Raw genomic sequence first — 22830 nt, 5'->3', positions numbered from 1 at the left:
ACTCAGCTGATACTTATATTGCAACATTTTTGTGCGAATATGATGCATTGCAATACTGCCGCAGTGATTGAGACTCGAACATTCCCATGATTTGATGATTGAGATATTTTTTTCATTTTCTTAGAGTACATTGTACATGAATACATGAAAAAAGATATATTTCTTCTAAAATTCTGCTCTTGATGTGTTCTTTAATGCAGCACTGCTGGCGCGAATAAGTCGACTTCTTTTTGGTCTATTTCTGCTTCAGAACCCTAAAACCAAGCACAACTTTTTTAAGAATATAAATAGTACCAGTTGTGACTAGACACAAGCTTTTGTGAATACTTGAAGATTGGACAAAATAGGTAAGAGAAGAATATCAATCAAATCATGCTGGAAAAATTAAGCAGGATATATGAATGGATATAAGTGGGGCATTTGCGAGATGTAAGGAACCATTTCATCATTCAAATTTAGCAAACCTTAATCCATAAGGTATCGGTAAAAATGCGCAACCTAGATGTGGTAACAACGAAAGAAAGTTTAGTAAATGCAATTCGATCACAAATTAATGAGCTAAGCTCCCTCAGCGAAAGTTCGATTAAAAGCATAAGACATGCATACGCATGTACGCAGACGGCGGTGATCAGAATTCCGGCCATGGACGCAAGAAGACTGATTGCTGTACACAAGATCAAGATTGGATGGATGATTTTCAGAATGAGAGAAAAGCCGAATTTTAGGAAGTGTTTCAGTTGCTTGAAATATGGGCATCTGGCGAGGGCGTATACCAGCGAGAATGATAGAAGCAAATATTGTGCAAAATGTGGTGAAAATAGGTACTTCGCAAAAGAATGCGACGAAAAATCATCCTGTGCGGCATGCAAAGCCAACTGAAAAAGAGATATGGATCTTAGAATCGGAAGTTGAAAGTGCCTCCTCTATCAAGTGGCATGTAAAATGGCGAAATGAGAATTGTACAGATCAAACTATATCACTGCGAAGCTGCTCAATAATAACTGAAACAGACAATATACCAGCAGAAGATAGATGTGATAAAAACATAAGTGCTGGTAACTGGATTTCCAACAAAGAAATCAAAGCTGCCAAATAGGCCTATGGGGAAAACGCTTTCCAGAACAAGCCACTATACGCCGGCTCAAAGTAGGCGAATCTGTTTCTACAGCTGCTACCTCCCCGTAAGTGTACTTCAAATGATTATGAACGGAACGTCGATGAATTAGTCCATGATGCGCTTACCCCAAATGTGGTGACTTCTATGCGCGTCAATTCATGGGCGAGGTAATGTTCTAGTCAAAGCGTTCGTTTTACTATTCGCTATCGCTATTTCTAAACATCTATTATATTTTCCATAAATTTCAAATTTTATTAGTTTTTAATTGATTGTGACTACACTTCTTCACAAGAATACTTTGTCTTGGAGTATAAGGACTCAACTTTTAGTTCATGAAAGGTTGTTTCTTTTTATACCCTGAAGCTTCGGAGACCCTATAAAGTATATATGTACGTATATATACAAGTATAAATGATCGGTATGTTGAGTTGAGTCGATTTAGCCATGTCCGTCTGTCTGTATATATACGAACTAGTCACTCAGTTTTTAAGATATCGTTTTCAAATTTTGTAACATCATTTTCTATTCAAGAAGCTGCTCATTTGTTGGAACTGTCGATGTCGACTGTAACATATAGCTGCCATACAAACTGAACGGTCGGAATTAAGTTCTTGTATGGAAAACTTTTGCATTTGACAAGATCTATTAACGAAATTTGGTTTAGATTATTTTCTCAAGCAACAATATAATCTCCGAAGAAATTGTTCAGATCGCCTCACTATAACATATAGCTGCCATACTTGTATGGAAAACTTTCGCATTTGACGCGGTATCCTCACGAAATTTGACATGGATTACTTCTAAAGGTAATAACATCATATCCGAAAAAATTGTTCAGATCGGATTACTATAGCATATAGCTTCCATACAAACTGGACACATAGTTACTAAAAGAAATACACCTGGTATATTAGCTTCGGTGCAGGCGAAGTTAACGTTTTTTCTTGTTTTAACTGTGACGTTATTTCTAATGTAAAAATAATTTCTTCCATATGAATTAAATGATAAACTTAAATAAAAATAGCGATCAGTCTGAGCTGATACTGCGAAAGGACTCATGTATGCTGAGGATTCTTTTTAAGCAAATATTAACGTTTGAGCGGGTAATGGTTGGAAAAATTAAAAAGTTTTTGAGTTTCCTAATATATTTCTATATCAATGTGCTTTCAAAAGTCATAGAAAATTTAACGTTTATTAATTTTCCTTTATATTTTTCTAAAAAGTTGCTTTGTTTTGCCTGTGACATCTGTCCCGCGCTTTCACTTAAACTTTTTACTTATAATTTTAATTTGGGTATAACCAAATTTGTCTACTCATATGTACACATTAAATTTGCGTGAAATTCATTGTGGCAACAGTTTGCTAACACAGCCGCTACACGCAGCTGCACCAATGTATAACTTAATATGTTTTTCTTTCGAATTTTGCGCCCACGCTCTTTGCTATTGCAACTTATTATTTTATTGTTTTTACTTTTGCTTGCCTTTTGTTATACTCGGTTTGCCGCAGATTGTTATTTTTTCCGCCAACTTTTCTACTCATTCAACCCAAAAGCACGCAGCTTGCGTAAAAAACCAAATACTTCGGGCGAAGTGTGCTTGTGCGCCTAAAAGACGGCTGCGTTAAATTTACAGTTCATTGATTTTTGCGCAAATTTGCAGAGCTTTTTTATTTTACACCGAAGGGTGGCAATGAGAAATCAAAAAAAAAACAAATCAACGCAGACATGCAAATGAAGTGTATGAAATTGAACTTATGTGGTTTTTGTTGTGAATTGCCTTTGAGCAGTTGGGCGTTGTTATGCCTTTTTAGAGTTTTATTTTTTGTTCTTGGAGTTTTATTTTTTGTTTTTGAATTGTTTTTTTTTATTTGCAATTTTTTTTTATTTAATTTTCTTCTGAAGTGGGTTATGAACTTTTGAGGCGGAAATAATTTGTGTAGAAATATATAGTTGCATGTGAATGTGTTTGGTTTTGTGCTTATATGCATACTTTGGCAGAGAAATATGAGTGATGTGTTTTGTGAAATAATGATGCTGCTATAAATTGATTTTCATCTCCATTGATGCGTATATACATATAAATATATATGTATATATATATGTGCTGGTATATAAGCGTAACTCAAATTGGGTTTATTTGAGTTTTATCAGCAACATTTTGTTTATTTTTTTGTATAATATTTTTATACGCATTAAAATGTTATAATGAAGGAAGTTCTTGGACTTTATGGAAAAATTCAATATTAGAAAAGTCTTAATTGGGATATGCGCATAGCAAAATTAATTAGAATTAAAGCTTATATGCAGAAATCAGCTACCCTTACGCTGTGAAATAGCAGCGAACGCAGAGATATTTTTTCTCCGAAATTTCTGGGTCATTGTGAGACTCTGTTATGCACATACATACATACGATTTTGACTAGAAAATTTACGGAAAATAGTCAGAGAATGAAAGCTATTAATTGAAACAGATTTGGCAACTTGTTAGAACTCTTAATTCCATCCTAACATCAGCTTGATATTACTTGAGCAATTGATTTACCATATACTGGTAGAGAAATGTTGTAGTCGTATATGTCCCGTCAAAGTGACTAAAAATATATTGTGTATTATGTGAATCGGCTTAGTTGAGACCTACTGAGGGACTTTTTAAGTTCTATAAGTATGAATATAGTAGATAGTAATATATATATATGTATATCGTATTACAGCAGACTGAGGTACTGGAATCTAGTGCTACCAGTAATAGTTGATTTAAGCACAAGAATACTAGATTCCAGCATAAACAAAATCCATAAATATACTAGGTGGCCTCCGGACCGAAAAGTTCGATAATGTTTTTGGTAGATGGACGACATGTCTTTCAGTGTACTGGACGTGTGTACGCTCCGAGGACCTCACCTAACATCGACTGGGACCATTATCTTGTATAGCAGCGAACATACGCGCCCACATTTGCAAAACATAACATGGCCGTCAACAAACACATGAAAGGTTTTTGGATAGATACCGAGAGTTGAGAGGGAAGCGACATGCATAAGCAGACAAAAACAGAAATGATTCGGAAATGCGTGAGTATCAACAGCTTGAGAAGCCGGCTGACAGTGATAATGCCTGAGCTGATGTGATTGATGTTCAGAAACATACTGAAGTTGTAAAGAGTAACAGTACTTTGCAGTCTACTGATCGCCAGTGAATGTGTACTACCTGAAGATGCCAAGGCGGTTCCCCAATCGATGACTATGGAGTTTCCAACTGCCCAAATATGATGAGTTCTAATAGCAAATACCTGCCTGAAGAACAATAAAGTGGCAAGGATCGATGGATTACCGGCTGAGCTATTGCAATACGGTAGCGAAGAACTGGCAAAGCGCATGCATCAACAACTGTTTGGACATTATCAGTGGGGCTTAAATCCTGGAAAATTAACAATGACTGACCAGATATTCACCATGCGCAAATCTTGGAAAAACCCGTGAAAAGAGGATCGCGAACCCACCCCCTCTTTATAACATTTAATGCCGCCTTCGACAGCATGAAAGAAATTGCCTCTAGGCCGCTATCGGAAGAAACCTCTCCGCCAAGCGAGGTTTCAGACAAGGGCTACTCCCTGAAGTGCGACTTCCTTAATGAGCGATGGTATGTACGAGATGTACGACGACGTTGACAATAGTTCAACGATTCGAGAGAAAAGGGCTATGCTGGCTAAAGTCATTTCGACCGGATGAAAGAGAACACTCCCAGCGGTGAGGTTTTTACATTCAATACTCACTGGTGGAAGCAAAAAAAAGATGATGACCTACACTCCGCTGGAGAAATCAGGTGGTGAAAGACCCTCGCTTCACTTGGTATCTCTGAATTGGCACCAATAGCGAAGAGAAGAAACGTTTGGTCGCGCTGTTGTTAACTCGGCTATAACCACGTAAGTCGTGTCTACGCCAGTAGAGAAAAATGCATGAGACTAATTTTTCAAATAACGTTGCAGCGGAATATAATGTGTAGATAGCTACACTTTTATAAAAGGAGCATAATTATTATTAGAAAAAATGTTAAGTCAGCATATCATCTAAGTTAGTGTTCAGAAAAAAAGGTCAAAATTTTAGTTACCTAAAGAACTCTTGTGCTGGTATGGAAAAATCGTTACGGGTATGGAACTTCAGAAAACCCAAAAATTGCTGCTAGGCTAATAATGAATGTTTATGAAACTTTGAAGGAATATCATTCAAATAAAAACCATCTTATTTTGATATTGGAAAAATAAGATTCTTTCAATATTTAATTACATCGATTACTCTTGGGTAAAATCGTAATTGTTTGTTACCAGTTTAAACCACTACATTTTCGAAATATGTAATCCTTAAATTGACATCCATTATTTAGTAGTACCAGATGGTAGAGAGCAGGTATTCAATGTATGTATTGTAAAGTACTAAAGCTAATTATATTTTTGAAATATTTTTTTTATTAAAAATATACTTATTTTAATTAATAATGACTATCTTACAGCAAGAAAAGAATAAATCTTCGAGCCAGTGAGAGTCTAAAAAAACTACAACTAAGCCACTACATGAGAACTACATAAAATATTTTTGAATAACAGATTGGCGCGATGAACGTTCTATCGGTTTTAGAACTGATCACAATCATAATTGTTTAATCAAGCCAAGGCAGTATATAGCCCAATAATAATTAGCACACACCAAAAGTCTTAAGCAGAATGCTTTCAAAGTTATATTTTTTCAATCAGTAAACATTTTTTTTTTGATTACTTTTCAACAATTTCTAAAAGTGAAATAGAAAAATTTAAAACTACGAAATTTCATGTGAAATCATTGGGAAAGGAAAAGATAATGTAACAATGAATCACATGCAATTTTGGCTTCGTTAATTCCGGTTTCGGTAATTTTGATTTTTTTTAAAGGAAAAATATTTTTCGTAAAAGTAAAAATTTAAAATCCTCAACTTGGTTATTTGAATTTTTTTTATTACAGAACATTTCAGGTTATATGAGAAAAACATGTCACAATAATTAAATTAAAAAAAAAAAAGCGCTTGAAACGTTTTTATATAAACCGTTTGTATTTAAGAAGAGAATTTGTTGTATGGGTGCGGGTTATAGGTAAAAAAGTCATATCCCGAATTTCTATCTATGACTTTTTATTGAATCGCAATAACATTGATTCATTGCTGAAGCGGATGGACCTGATAATGAAGAGTGTGACATTTACGATAATGTCTAACCAAAATGGTGGTGTTCGAATAACCAGTAAGGTTGCTAAACAATTTTCGGGAGGATTCGTAGAAAATATGTAAAAGGAGCTGGTGCGTCAGGGCTAAACTCTTGATTCAGGCCTGTATTGTTAGTATTTGCAATTTTTTAGAAAAAATCGGCAGGAAAGCCGTCACTGGATCTTGGTTTAAGAGGTACCGAAGCATTTAAGTTTCTTGCTGTACCTAAACCGATCTATGTAGCTATTTTTTTGCCAGCTCCTAGCTTACAACTAGCGAGCCAAAACTTTTTATAATATTCTTTTAAATATAAACCACAGCAACATTTACCTACTTTTAATCAAAATTATCTTCATATTTTTTTAAAAGTTCGCTGAGACCACAAAACTAATATATTTATATATATTGTGTACAAGTTTCCTGTATTCTTAAAGTTTTGCGAAACCTTCAAAAATTCATTCGAAAATTTTAGCAATAATTTTTGAAAAGAAAAACAACAACAACAAAAAGTTAAATGACACGAAACAAAAAAGAAGCACATTTGCTGCATCATCTCGGTTATCAGCGCTTTTAGTACGAATTTAATTTCCGCACAAACACCGGTGAGCACACAGCCTCACTCACCTATATACATATATGTATATAGTGGCAGCTTAGCGATTGAGATTCACAAAGTGCAAATACTTTGCTTGTAGTTCGCTCCAAACGATTTTACACCACAAAAATTAAGTTTTCACACAAAGTTTCTGGAAGCCGTCGACGCCGCCACTGATGACAGCATTTCCTCTGTCTCTATTTTAAAGTCATGCGCTTGTAAGTGGGTGTACGTGTATGTATGTGTACGTGTGTTAGTGTTGCTGTTTTACTTTTTTTGTGAAATTGCAAATTTGAAAAGTTTTCAATGTAAGTGCGATTTTGAAATGTCGAAACTCAAAACATTCAACCACAAAATGGTTTTTGCTGAATGGAATCGAGTTGCCAACTTCAACATTTTCCTTTCGGCTTCATTGGCTTGGAGATTGGGCGAAAAGATTTCGGCGCGCTTGTTTTTAGGGTGAGCGCACACTTCTGCTAGAAAAGGGCGTTGGGTGAATATGTAGGTATATGTTTATATGTATATTAGGGAGAGTCAAAAAGGCATTATTTTGTGAAAAAATATAAAAAATTGTAAAAAATAGCGTTTACGATTATAGTCTGGGCTTTGACCTGGAATGATTTTGGAAAATCAAATTCGAACTTTTTTGGAGCCCTTTAATTCTGTATAAAATTGGGTTAATTATTCTTGTATATAGGAATTATAAAATCAGATGCGCCAGCTGTTAATATCAATATTAAGAGTACACTATACCAGAATCCAGTCGCACTAAACGATGATAGATGGCGCATGAGTATGCGACTTACCAGAGGAACTTACATCCAATATCAGACGAATGAAAAATATAGAATGGAGTGGGCGCTGGCATCTATTGCTCGGATCTCAGGCAATTCGTCAATCTTTTAGAATACAGCAGCATCTTCCAAGTAGAAGTCCTTGTGGTCAGAAACGTGGCAGAGATAACTAACAACGCAGGAAACAACAAAAGAAGATGAATACATACGACAATAGCCAAGCGACAAATAAGACAATAATTTCCCATAACACTACGTCAGTGAATATTCCTAGAAGCAGGGAGACAGTCGATGGCTGCTGGAAAGCGATTGCCTATTTAATGTGTTCCAAGTCGCAAAAAAATTCCGTGAAAAGAAATATCTGAGAAGGTTGCTAAAGTACCACTCGTCTGACCACCCAACCAGTGGAAGCAATACTTAAGACACTAAAAACGATACATGAGGAAATTTCCGAAAGGACTGACAAACGGATCAGGATGAGATGAAATGCTTTAAGAGCTTTAAGGGCATGTAGGATCGCCAAGATAATGTGCAAAAGTATAGAAGAAAAAAACTCATTCTTTTTCCTACACGGTACCGAAAAGATTGCTGTGTGGTTGTTGATCTAATGATAGGGCACAACTTACTGGCATCACCTGAGAGCCGTATGTGCATTAGTAAGGACGATAGAAGCAGAACATGTAGGACAGTAGGCGTAAGAGGGACGCTTGTTTGAAACTCGTCTTAGTTATCTAGGAGCTTAACTGTTCAAATGACTAGATAACGTATCAAACTTATATTGATGAAGTTACTCTTAAAGTACGCAAGAATACTTCAGCTCAAATTGAAATGAACCTTTATATGAATTCACTTACTAAAGACCAGTAGGCTTATGTATGGTGTAACAGCCGGTTAGTATAATCTAACCTCAGAAAAAATCAATGGATGGATCAGTAAGAATCTGCAATATTACAGAGCAGATATGTCCCTTGGGCTACTTGATGACAGGAATAGAACCAAGGACGTATTAAATATGTCCAGAAATAGTAGACGCAGTCGTACAGCTACTATAAAGGGACGCTGGCCTTTTGAAGAGTAAATAGTGTACTAAAGTGGGTCTGCTCTGTAACAATATTTGCCGCAGCTTCAAGCTTGAAGTGAATTCGGAAACTATTTTCCACTTTCTCTGTGAGCGCACAGCTCTATCATAAACCCAACATATAATATATCGAACCCATAAGGCATCACAGCTTGAATAGTTGGCCAAAAATAGCATAACCAGTATAAGTAGTCTCATTGAGAGCACCAATGGTTTGAGCGTAATGGGGAGGTTAGATCTCCTCACCGCATGGCATGTGTTCAAAAATAAGCGGCTATTTCTCTGACCTTTCTCGCTTCCTCGCTGCACGGAACCTAACACTCTCCTCCATTAAATCCACAGCGACAATATTCACTAACTGAACGAAGGAGTACAGACTTGACCTTAATACTCGTATTTCAGACGATAGTGTTAAAATACCGATTGTCAACTAAGATTTAAAGTTGACACTCGACAGCTTGTGCTACTTCATTCTACACACGACTGCGATTATTTCCAAAGTACAGGGTCGCAAAAAAAACCTAGTCGGTAGCCAGCAGCATATGGAAAAAGACAAAGAAACGTTGTTGATAAAGTACAAGACAATCAGCCGGCCGGTCCGTAACTATGCCGCACCAATATGGTTGCATGGGTGCAGTGAATCACAGACGAGTAAGCTACCGGCAGTAATAGCACTACACTCTGGACTACAGCGGAATGCCTCTTAAAGTCTACCATCGAACATTGACACAGTGAGGCCCGCATTCCCCCTGTTAAGAAGCATAACAAACTTCTCTTCAAGCAGTTTCTGTTGAGGTGTTTACGTAGAAATCATCCCTGCAGTCACCCACTTGAAGCGGAACCGCCTCCTACGAGTATCAAAATATCTTTTCCTCAACTACGTCGACGACATTAATGGCCCACCAGACTTCGAACGCAACAAACTTCAGTCATGCACTGACCACCATTCACAGTGGAGCCATAAACACCGATTCTAGTTCAGTGAATGGCGTACTTGGAGTCAAACCACCACCTATTGCAGACGAAGAGCTTGAGTTGCGGTAAGAATCGAGAATGAACCTTGCTCAGCTTCGTTTTGGATACTACAGTATCCAAGTTAAACTCCTACTGATCCAGAATCGATCTCGACGTATCAAACATATGCCTAGCGTCCAACGAGTCATCGCGTGCCACTAAATACCTTTTTGCATGCCCAGTTAACCCTATACATCTGCCATCACTCTCCTTACAATCCGACCCCGTTGAAACAGCACGTTTCCTGGGCGTACCATTGGATGACCTCGTTGACAAGTCATCTGAACCTTACCAACCTAACGGCGCCCCGATAACCGTTACAACAACAATAGTGCAACAGTCAAATGAGATAGGAAAATTATGAGGTGCCGCGATAGTAATTATATCAAAATGGTGCATTCAGCGCTTATTGATCCATGAAGGCCGCACTCCTACTTACCTATATCTCAACCTAACCAATTGTCTAAGTCAACAGTATAATCTCGGAATACATTTCTTGCACTTTAAGGTTTTTTCTTGTTCATATTTTAACTCGAGCTACAGTTTCACGGCATCTAAAGAAAAAAATTGAAAGGCCCACCCTATATATTGAAATATAAACATGTATATACATATATATATCCATGTGTATAATTGTTGCCACTTACCTTGTTGCCAGATCGCGATGCACGAAATTCATTTGCTCCAAATGCTTCATGCCCGATGCAATTTGCGTAGCTATGTACACCAAGCTGCCATAACTGTATATACATATACATATAACATATACATAAATATCCGTTTGTATGTGTTGCAATAATCAACGGTATTATTATCCCCCAATTTTTAGTTGGATTTCACCATGCCACGCATAGCCAGGTGGGCAGTGGGGAGACATACAAGTTGTGTATGTGTGTATTTATGTTTTTATTCGAGCATGGAAAAAGTTTGGCGCCATCAATCCAACACACACACACGCACATATAAAAAGCAGATAAGACCATGCAACACCAACAACATAAACGTACGTTGTCCAACAAAGCAACAACAAAGTTGAGACGAAGAAAAATGCCGGCAAACGGTGGCGGCGGTGGAGTTTAAGATGATGATGATGTTGTTGTTGGTATGATGTTGTGACATTGTTGTGGGTCGTTTTGTTGTATGTTATGGCGCATGCATTTGTTTGGTGAAAATTATCGACACGAGACCGGAAGCGTGGCAGGACAAGTCAGGAAAATTAATAATAATGTGAATGATCATTATTGCGTTTGCCGACGTTTGTTGGTAGTTATGGTGTTTGTTGTTTGAGGGTTTTTTCGGCGAGCAGTGGCGGTGGTGACCAAAAATGTTTTCAACATTTGTTGTGTTATTTATGGTGTTGTTGTTGTTGTTATATTTGTAGACGCCGCACGGTGTTTAAGTCGTTGTCGTATACGCAAGTATTGTTTTTGTTGTAGTCGTTGTTGTTGGTGTCGTCATCATCAGCCAAACGGAAGTCGGAAACAAGATAAAGCGCAAAGGATGTGAAAAGAGAAATGAAATGAAAAGTTTGTTAAATATTTTGTTGAGGTTATGTTGGTTATGTTTAAATTGCCTGCGTGTGGAGACATTTACAGTGAGTTTGGTGGGTTTACAGCTTAAGATTTTTTTGATGCTACAGTTTTGAGTTGTTGTTTGATATATTTCACATGTTAACCTGGGACATATTCGGTAATGTTTCCTTTATTTATACTCTGAACAGGTTTACCACGAAATAGTCCCTCAGTTGTGGAGGTACCAATCTGAAATATTTAATAACCGATTTTTCTGGAAACCTAACAACGAGCAAAGAGCAAGGCAGCCAATGGTTGACCTGTACTGCTGCTGTGGAGCACTTGATAAAAGGTGGGAACTCTTACCAAAGTTTGTTCTTTGGTTCTATGAAAGCATTGTCAAGCCCATAATCTCGCTAAAGGTGATCTATAGAGGATGCTTGAAGTTAAGTTATGTGCCCATGTGCTCATGGAGAGAGGCTAGGGTAGTTTTCATACCGAAGACAAACTCAAAAGAGTTTAAGCCAATAAGCTTAACTTCCTTCTTGCTGAAAACACTAGAGAAAATCTTGTACGCGCACATTAGGGCCGCAGCGCCTCTTAGAAACTCGTCCAAGACGCAGCACGCATATGCGAAGGGCAGATAAGTAAAGACTGTACTTCATGCACTGGTACTTAATATCGAAATAGCTCTTGAATGTAAAGAATATGCTCTTGGAGCATTCCTGGACATTTTTGAAGCGTTCAACAACGTTTCTACGGAATCTGTTCTGAGCAATATCCAGTCAATAATTGTTGATCTTGCAATACTATTTTGTTTTGTATGGTGGAAGACGCTAGAAAAGACCGTATTCGCCAATAAATTAGCGAGTGTTCAACGGACGGCTCTCCTCAGTACGTGCGGTGGTCTACTTACTTCGACTACAGCGCTCATTTATTTGCTGCATTTATTACCGATGGATATACATACATAGCCGAAAGCTGTATGGCCGCGAAAGCTGCTGCCAGACTCAGAGAAGCTGGATACTTAGATAAGATAAAGACTCTCTGGAGGAGAAGGGCGGTGATCGTTTTTACGTATGGACGCACATAGTGGGAAACCAACTATCAGCTTAAGTTTTGGACTTCCTGGCCACTACAGCAGATGTTCACGCAAGTGAGGAAAATTCTCTGAGCGCCATTCACTTATGGTGTGCCGAGAAACGATTCTGGTACATATGGCTCAAGCAACTCACGACTTCCTGCCTTATACCAAGCATCCTCTGGGTATCCAAAAAACATCCGTTTGAAGATGTACTACAGTGAGAAGATAACATCCCTCTCCAGGGTTTTGCGCTGGGTTTCGGACCAGTCACGTAAAAAAAACCCAATGAAGAGAACAAAACAGCCTCTGATGAAAGACCCCTCCGCTGCCTACGCTAATAAAGAAGAAGAAAACCACTACAGCAACTTCCAATTGGAAATGTGTAATAAAAGTAGCAGTACATCTACTGTCCGGACCGCAGACTACTTCAGAGTGGTAAATATTCATGCTGTTAGACTCTTTCTCCCTAGCATCGAGTTACTACAAGTTTAGACTGGTTTCGGTGCCTGGTCACAGCGGTATTGCAGGAAACTGTAAGGCTGATGAACTTGGACATATATTTGAGGATCACTAACAGCAGAACGGGAACAGGTAAGAGCTCCGTTGGCTCCAGTTCGCTACTGGTTTATTTAACCTCAGGCCAGTTCAGCAGGTGTTGGTCAACTACTAGACATAAGGTCCCTCGGGACCATGGTAAATCGTAAGAAGTTAAGGGAGCACTACGCTATTAGCAATGACCATCTTTCCATGGTTGTATGAACGGTAACCATACACTGTCCGTTCGGGATTCATGCGGTAAGATTGAACATTTTACCGGATCGAGGCCAAACCTTTTCGGTTCGCACTCTTTTAGACTTTGTGATAGGTATAGGACGCTTTACCTCTAGCTCAACTCTCATTATTGCACAGTAAAGGTTAAGCATTCTTGAACACTTTCAGCCTCTGCGGCGAATAAAGTGCAACTGAAATTGGCTTTGGTGAATTCGTAATGGATTCAATACATTTCGTTGTATTATGAGAGTTTAATCTATCTATAAAATCTCTTGAAATTTATGAATTTTTTTCTTTAACTTTATACCAAATCAGTATTATTATGTAATCTATCTTACGCATTCGTCATTCGTCAGCAGATATGTTAACATACAATCTTAAACTCGTGTTTCTGTCATTCCATTGACTCACTTAATACCACTTCATAGTAGACTCACTCACCTTAAGCTCTTGTTCGTCATAATACCCGCTTGCAGACTATGCGTCGTTTCGGCTACATGCTCCTGCAGAAATTGATTTAAGTCACCCAGACATTCCGAGTAATCGAACACCATGCAAATGGGCTCGTCTCGCAGACAGGCGCCAAGTAAATGCGCCACATTCGGATCGTTGAGGCGGGCGAGCTGTTTCGCCTTGTTGCGAAACTCTTTACGCATATGATCAGGCGCGCCGGGTCGGAGTGTGGCGACTGCTACCAAATTGGCGCTGTGGAAGAAAAATAAGGTAAGGAAAATTTGAGAAAAATATATATAAAATATTTTAACGATAAGTAATATGGCGTATAATATAGCTATATATGGCATCAATCTATTACTTCTATTGTCAAATAACTGTCAAGTAATCACAATATAAAATTAGTTTTATAATAAGAATTGCACATTTATTGGTTTTAATAACTTAAAGCCTTCATTCAGAATAATTTTATATAGACGACTGGTTGTTAAAAATGTTATTTGGAGCGGAAAGATTTCTGTACCAAAGACGCTGAGATCTTAGCGCAAGGTTACCATAAGCACTGCTACTTTTTTGTTTGCCGTATCGAATTAAACTTTTATATTCTACGGATTTATTATAAATTATTGATTATACGGGGCTTAGTATCGTTACTTCCATATTAAATCCTCAAAGTATAGGAAACTCAAGAAATGCAGAGTTTCAGGTATTTTTAGCTTCGGTGCAAATGAATATACATCTTCTTTCTGCTTGTATTATTTCAGTGGCTTAAAACATTCTACAAATTGTTTTGGAGTATACTGCCGAGTTCATAGTTCTTGACAGTACTACTATTACTAATGCGTGTCGATCATGAACGAGCGACAGTTACGAGAATGAAAATATTATTCGGTCTATAATATCAGTAGCGGATTCAGAGGAGGAAAATGGTGGAAATTGTAGCTTTCGACTTATATAATTCGTAGTTTCCTTCGCATATTCTGCACACGTCCTGTGACAAATGGGAGATCTGAACTCTTTTTCGACACTTTGTCGCATGAAAATGTGGCTGAGGACGAACATGTTTCATGGTATTGAAGTCACTTCAGATGAAGTTATCGAAACATTCTCAAAGCTTGGACAAATTGTTTTGTTTTATGTTGGTTCTTACCAAATAAAAAAAGAGCTCATCGAAACATTCAAGCAACCATTTCAAGAATTTTCACAGCAAGCGGATACACTGAAAAGCAAAGAAATTGGATGCCACACGAATTGATAACAAGAGACGATTTTTCATGTCAAAAATACTGCATGAGCGCTACAAAAATAAGTTGTTTTAGCATCGGATTGCGACTGAACATAAAAAAATAGATATATTAAGGCAACACATAACGCCAAAAATAATTTGCGAAATCCGGCCAAACAAACTACGGACATGTGTAATCCTAAACAAGCTCACCATTAATAAATCAGACAACATTCTCCCAAAGCAGGATTTCAATAGACACTTCCAGATGAGGATACCATCTCGACGAGAATGGAGAAAAGGTTCAATAATAGGAGAATACCATCTCACTCTATACCGCCGGATCTCTCTCTATACGTCTGCAGAACTCGGCTAGCATCTTCCAAGCAGAAGTACTAGGCACAGAAAAAGCCTGCGAAATTCTATTAGAAAACCACGAGAATGTTCATAAAGCAACTAGCTTTACAGATAGCCAGGCAGCGCTCCTGGTCTTGTCTTCACCCATGACAAATTCCAGCATAGTTCACAACTACAAGAAAGCACTAAACTCAATAAAAGACAAGCTCGAACTAAACTTCATCTGGGTTTCCAGCCACAGGAACATTTTCGGTAACGAAAAAGCAGACGAGTTGGCAAAGGCTGCAGCTTTCCTCAACCAATCTGCGGTGGAGCTAATAACAAGCCCGCTAGGATCGATCAAAGGAGAGATCAATAGACAATTTCGACAAGTTGTAAATAACAGGTCGAAAAACATTACAAAATGCGTCATAACTAAACAATTATGGCCAACATATGACAGGAAAAGAACCAACGACTTATTAAATAGGTCAAGAAAAAGTATCTACAGAGAAACAGCTAGCACAGGGCACTGGCCATTTGAGGAACATGCATCCAAAACGGGTATGCCCTACAACGACATCTGCCGAGGCTGCAGAGTAGCAGGGAACAAGGAAACAATTTTCCATTTTCTCTGCGAATACCCAGCTCTAGCACAGATCTGACACAAAACACTTGAAATCCATCAAGCACCAAACCTTGAATGGATTTCCACTAAAAACATATCAGACATAAGTAGTTTCATCGAAACTTCAAAATGGTTTGAGAGAGAAGGTGAAACGTAATAGCAGATACAGGAGGTTCTACGAATAGTGTATCAAAATGGCACATCAAGTGCTAATTGAGCCCGATAAATAATAGGGCTGCACTCCTACCTACCTTCCTACCTACAGAAGGGCGTGCTGTATTATGAGTTTTTAAAACCGGCTGAAACTTTTTCTGGGAATGCTACCGCAAATAACCCATCAAGTTGAAGTGAGCGATTGCTAAAAAATGTTCAGAGTTTCAGACAAGAAAAAATTAAAAAAATTCTGTTGTGACAACGATCGGTTTCCCATTGCAAGACTTATAGCCCAGAGGTTGTCCCTTTTAATTGCTGTTTGTTTCGGTCGACACAGAACGCTCTCACTGGAATATTGTTTACATCTCTGACGTTTTCTTTTGTGTGTTACCCACTTCAAGGCAAATTGAATACACCCTGATTCAGGGTATAGCTATTTAAGTCAAAAGCCCTCAATACTAAAATTAAGATCAAAACTAAGACTAACATCACAGCAAAGCAGAAAAGCTTGCGCAACCCGTCCGCTAATAATTTTTATAATTTAATACTCATTTAAAGCCACTTCACTTAACTACTTTTCTGCTGAAATAAAATATTTATATTATTTGCAGTTTTTATGAGCACAGATTTGTCAACTGTCCGCTGCATTAAAATGATTAAATTGTCAAGTATTTTTGTAATTTTTCTACAAATTTCATAACAATAATGAAAATGCATTTCACAAAATTTTTGTGATGATGATTTAATACCAAATGTTGTATATATGAAACCGACATGTCATAATGTGAAATAAAATATGAACGCACACATACCCAAGCACACAAATACATACACACACATACATGAAAGCAATCAGAAATGCAATACCGACAAGTGAGAGATAGAGAGCGAGTGGTAGTGTTGGAAGAGACAGCGGTTCGATGTATGTGTGTAAAGGACATTTGTGGAATGATAGCAATTTTCCAGCTGCCAAATGACCTGCAATATCATAGGTACACAAGCAGCAGCAGCAGCCGACTTGGCTTAATACGTATATCTTTATATATGTGAGTGTGTGTACATTGAAATCGCCTAACTACTGCTGGCCTGGTCGGTAGGTCGCACGCTCGTATGCAAGTTCGTCTGTTGCTGCGCTGCCTATGGTCGTTGTGTGTCACATTGCGGCAGCATATAAAATTGTGTTGCGGTCATAAAACCTCAAAGTGCATTATGAACGTTATCCTTGTTGCGACAAAACAGGATATGTGAAATAATTAACATGCTCATAGTTGCACTAAAATGACCAGAACACATACACACATGCATTTATATACATATATGAGGATGTTTGGTATATATATGCACGCCAACTTATTACACGAGCAATATGTCGGACTGTCAGCTATATATAAGCAACTAGCTACACATATACATGCGAGTATTGAGTTGCATTTGCATTCCATTTTCAGTTATGTTTTTTTTTTGGTTCGTTTTGGCTCTCTGTTTTGTCACATCCTGTGCGCTTCAAATACAAAATCGAGTTGAGTCGGTTGCGGTTAGCCGGCTGCATATTGCATATATGGTTGAGTGCGGTGTGTGTGGCATGTTGCTGTCGTCCTTATCGAGGCTCTTGAGTGGCTTTATTGAAATTGTAATATTTGACAGAAGTCAAATGTGTGGTTCAAATACATTGCCAAGCACTCGCACCAGCGCCTAACTACACATACATTCATATAGCAGTACTGCACAGCGCTATATTAAGAGAGGCCTCCACAAAGCCACCGCAAAATGTTATGAGTGAGCAACGTAATTTAAATATATTAATTTTGGTGCCTATTGCACATATGTTTTAGCTTATTGAATTATGTTCGTTAAAGTTAGGTTAGGTGTATGGCAAATCAATTATTGAATTTCCTTATGATTCTTATGCGAACCAGTTAGGAGGTTTTGTTAAGGTTTTATAGCAATAATAACATAGCGAGTGCGGAGCCTTTCTTTGAAATACTTATCTAGTGAAGCGAAGAGAGGGCTGTTCGGGATATATTCCTACCGGGCCCGGAGTTATCACGGTGATCCAGGTTGTTTATCCCACACCACCTCAGTTGAGTCAGTCAGTGAGTTAAACAAATTTTTTCAGCTTATGTGGAACCTATTTCTTTTTTATGTAATATAACAGCTCATTTAAAAAGCGGCTGCGCTGGGTAGGTTATGTTATATGGATGGAAGAGAGCACTTCAGCTTTGAAGCTGTTCAATTCAGTACCCGCTGGTGAAAGCAGAGGAAGAAGAAGACTCCGCTCCATTGGAGAGATCAGGTGGAGAAAGCTGACTGGTATCTTGAATTGGTGCCAAGTAGAGAAAAAAAAAGAACGACTGGCGGGTTGTTGTTAACTCCGCTATAACCGTGTGGGTGGTGATCTATGCCAGTAAAGAGGAAGAATAATTAATAATTCCCCGGATTTGGCCCCCAGCAAAGTAAAGTACCAATTTTTGGCAAAATTCGTTCTTTTATTCAACATAGTTCAAGGGTGATAGATTGAATATAGCGACTCTCCTAGTTTTTAATACCATATTTGCCTCATAAAAAATATTAGTTTCGGCGGTCTGCTTTTATTCGACGAAAACTTCTTCCCAGCTAGCTTGATAACAAGAAATAGTCAATAAAAATTGTTTCATGCACATCCCAAAACATAGACTCCATAACCCTGTCAGGTAACTAGTGCATTTTTCAACGATTTTGAGTCTGTTCATTGTGAGCAGTCCATTCGGATACTGTGGATTGCACTTCGGAATTGAAATTATGGAGCCCTTTTTCATCCCTTATCACATATCGCAAAAACTTGGGTTTGTTTTTGGTCAATAGTGAACACGCGCGGTATTCACTTTACACAGAGATTTCCCATACCCAAATATTGGTGAATGATACGATCTATACGTTCAGTTGATATCTTTAAAGTGCCTGCTTTTTCAAACAACTTCACTTTACGGTCATTTTGAAATATTATGTGGGCGTTTTTGGATGTTTTCTTCGGTAAAATTCTGTTTTGTGTGTCCATTACGTTCACCTTTTTCGGTGCTCATTTCACCTTGCCTAAACTTAGCTTACCAATTCTTGATGGCTGATTTTCCTGAAGTAGTGTTCGGAAACTCGTCATTAAGCCAAGTTTCCAAGTTCAACTGTAGTATTCTTCTTTTAAAAAGCAATATTTTATCAACACGCGAAATTTCTTTTTATCCATTTCTTCACAATAACAAAGTTTCCTTCATTCGAAATTCTGTAATTCACAAACTAATGATCCAATAGCAGCGAAATTTACGAAAACAACTAACGCAGCAGAAAAAGTCATTGCGTATTAGCAGAAGCAATTAATGAATGGACTTGATGTCGAACTGCAGCAGAAATGTAAACTGTATGTAATATTGGGCAAGAGGAAGCCGTTCAAAGGAGTTTCGCCGCCAGTTTGTGAACGTAGATGAAAAAGATTTCACTACTGCACACCGGAGACCAAGATATAGTCAAAAGAGAGGACTTCTCTTGGGGAACTCGCTTTGACAGATCACCCGGAACCTACTTATCGACAGAACATAGTTGTCCAGTGTTTTCTCGGATGCACATAGAGTGTTCTAAATTCCTAAAGGATTACCTGGAGAAAAACACAACCGTTACAGGGCACTACTACCATATGACGAATTATTGAGCTTAGGCCTCCGCCAACCGTCATGACCAACTTAAGCGAGCTATCTTATGAACTGCTGTCCAGCATTTCTTTTTGCTTACAAATGTCAAAAATCACTTGCCGGTAGAAATTATAGTCGAATGTGGAATCACGCCATTGCAGTCTACTTTGAAAACCTTCAGAAAACGTATTTTAGAGACTGGTCAAATAAATTAAAAAGTCGCTGGATCCAGAGTCTTTAGCTAAAAAAAGAACACAATTTTTATTTTGGCTAAAAACTATAATATCACCGCCGTGTAGGTTCTTTTTCTTTATTGGCGAAGACACGTAGGTTTTTGTTCATGCTCACAAACTTGTATGAAGTTCCTCTCCTCATGAATCACGTCGTCTTAACAAGTTTCATCTCGCCGCAAAGATGGGAGCTCTAATTGGACATTGTATTATTGGCACTCATGAGGTTAGAGAAACGATTTTTGAGAACGGAATTTGTCAAAGTGCAGCAGGAAAAGCTGAAATAGCTAGATACCTACTTCTTCACTGTAAAACTTTCTTCAGACTAAGGTTGAAGCATTTCGGTTGTCATACTTCCAACGAGTCGGCTGGTTTTTATGTATATTAGCCGGCTCTATAAATTCGAGGTATGCTCAAAGTTTTATGTCAATAAGCGAAGGGTTCTGGGTACTACAATGAACAGGAGTTGAGTTCAAATTATATGGCATTATTCATGACTTCGAGATTATCAGCTTGCATAAATAACCTAACCTAAAATTCTCTGTGCTTATCGACTTCATTCGAAGAAAATAGAGCGTAAGGAAGTTACTGGTTATATCTTCTTGCAGATAGTGATAGTTTCTTTGATTTACGTGGGTTAAAAATACATTTTTCAGTATTCGAGAGCAATACTAGCATAATTCTACAATCTAGGTCACGTGAGAGACGAATTCCACGTCAAGTGAAATGGTCTCCTGCCTAAAATTGGTCATTTTCCAAACAAAACATTTCAACAATACCATGAGTTTTATTGCAAATTAATTTCCCCCACCAAAATATACTTAATTGAATGCTGAAATTTAATTAAAGTCACCAGTTTGCCTGTCGTCCAACCATTTCGAGCTGTGCGTCCTCGCTGATTAATTCATTTCATATCCATAAGAATATTAACAACCACAAGGTAAAGAGTAAATTAAAATATGCCAATTCACATTGCTGCTGTTGTTGGGCGCTGTTGTTGTACCGTACAGGTAAAATTGAATATGAGCAAATACCGACATTTGTGGTTATGAAGCCACAAAATTCGTAATAACACCATCATACGAAGCAGCTCATACTGATACTCTTAGCACACCAACAATAACAACAACAAAAACTGTGTTTGTGTGTGTGTGTGTGTCGTAGGTAAAAAGAGCAAAAAGTCAGTTATGATGTGTGGCAGACTGATAAAATATTGATGGACATTCGGATAGACAGTTAGCAGACATACAATGGACACAAACGATGGACAAAATAAGGTGTAGAGCATAAAGCAATTCACTTGCATGCTAACGGTATATATGGATGTATGTATGTGTAAGATTAGGGTGAGCTAAATATAACTTACTATTGAATTTATTAATTATTAAAAATTAGCCTATATATGAAGAATAAAAATATCCCTCAAAAGAAAAAAATTCTAACTAGATTTTAAATGATTTTGATGAGCAGTCAAGGTTTTCATTCAAAGTTTCGTATAAAAATACGTAAAATTTTATGCAAAATACTAAAAAGCGCAAAATTTCCCAAAAAAATAACCTTTATTTGATGAAAAAAATATCCCTAAAAAGAAAAATGTTTATCTTGATTTTCAATAGTTTCGATAAGCATTCGAAGTTTCCTATTTTATGAGTTTTCGATGAGCAGTCAAGGTTTTCTATAAAAACATGTAAAATTTATAAAAAATACCAAAAAGCGCAAAACTTCCCAAAAAATTAACCTTTATATGATGAAAAATATCCCTCAAAAGAAAAATGTTTATCTTGATTTTAAGTGGTTTGGATGAGCAACGAAGTTTCCTAAAAAAAATTTAAAATTTTATAAAAAATACCAAAAAGCGCAAAAATTCCTAAAAAAATTAACCTTTATATGAAGAAAAATATATCCCTCAAAAGGAAAATGTTTACCTTAATTTTAAATGATTTTGATGAGCAATCAAGTTTCCTATAAAACATATAAAATTTTATGAGAAATACTAAAAACGCAAATTTCCCAAAAAATTAACCTTTGTATGAAGAAAAAAATATTCCTCAAAAGGAAAATTTTTAGCTTGATTTTAAATAGTTTCGAACAGCATTAAAAAATTCGTAAACAATTTATTTTTATTAGATATACCCAAAAGCATAACGTTTCCTAAAAAAAATTACCCCAGGGAGATTTTTTCATTTGAAGAATTTATTGAATTAAATATTAAAAAATCACTAAATCTGCATATTTCGACTTGTTACTTTTGAAAGCTTTTTAATATACGAATTTTTAATGAAAAAATACCCTTGAAGTAGATTTGTTAAGAAATTTCATGCTCTAAAAGAATCCGCATTACACAAGTTTTGTCCCAAACAGTTCAAACGTTAGGGTAGTTTTAATGACAACAGAATTTTACGTGTCATATGTGTGGAAAATTTTGAAAGCTCACCGGTAGCTTTGAAGAAAATAACCTAATATTTTTCCTTCCAAGAATATTTTTTGCTCTGCGTATATATGTAGTTACATTTAAACCCACAAATTCTTAAACTTACTTTGTGGCTCACCCTAATAAGTATGTACCGATACAGTGTGTGCTTATTGGAAAGCTGTTTGGAGAAGGCAGGCACAGATGGTGACTTTATTATTGTTGCCCAGATGAATGATAAAAATGGAAAATTAACATAGACACATTGCAGAGACACGTAAATATGAATGGACAAGTTGGAGTGCGAGTCAAGCTCTATGGATAGATAGGCTAGTACACTGCGTAGGATACAGTACGACAGGATAAGACTGGTGAGAATATAAGTGAATGGCATATAACTTGACAGGTTAGGATGTGCGATAGAGTGTTGTCATAATGCTAGGTGGATTGAGTTAGAAGCAGGATATACACATTTAGGTGTGTCAGGTGGGTAGTAAATTTTTATAGTCAGGATATCACAGGTGATATGAGAATAGGCAGTTAAG

At 37.3% G+C, this 22830-nt stretch overlaps 1 protein-coding gene across 3 annotated transcripts in view; it reads right to left on the bottom strand.

Annotated features, from left to right (window-relative positions):
* Positions 1-22830, bottom strand: part of LOC105233382 (discoidin domain-containing receptor 2) — a 486209-nt gene that overhangs the window by 182600 nt on the left and 280779 nt on the right. For all 3 annotated transcript variants that reach the window (XM_049457497.1, XM_049457512.1, XM_049457502.1), the window contains 2 exons: positions 13636-13899; positions 10476-10568 (listed from right to left, as the gene is read on the bottom strand). In XM_049457497.1, the coding sequence (XP_049313454.1) occupies positions 10476-10568; positions 13636-13899 (357 nt within the window). The remainder of the gene's footprint in view (positions 1-10475; positions 10569-13635; positions 13900-22830) is intronic.

Source organism: Bactrocera dorsalis, chromosome 1 (genome assembly GCF_023373825.1).
Source record: "Bactrocera dorsalis isolate Fly_Bdor chromosome 1, ASM2337382v1, whole genome shotgun sequence".
NCBI lineage: Eukaryota > Metazoa > Arthropoda > Insecta > Diptera > Tephritidae > Bactrocera > Bactrocera dorsalis.
Note: the sequence above shows the minus strand (reverse complement) of the source record. Positions and strands in the feature narration are given on the sequence as shown.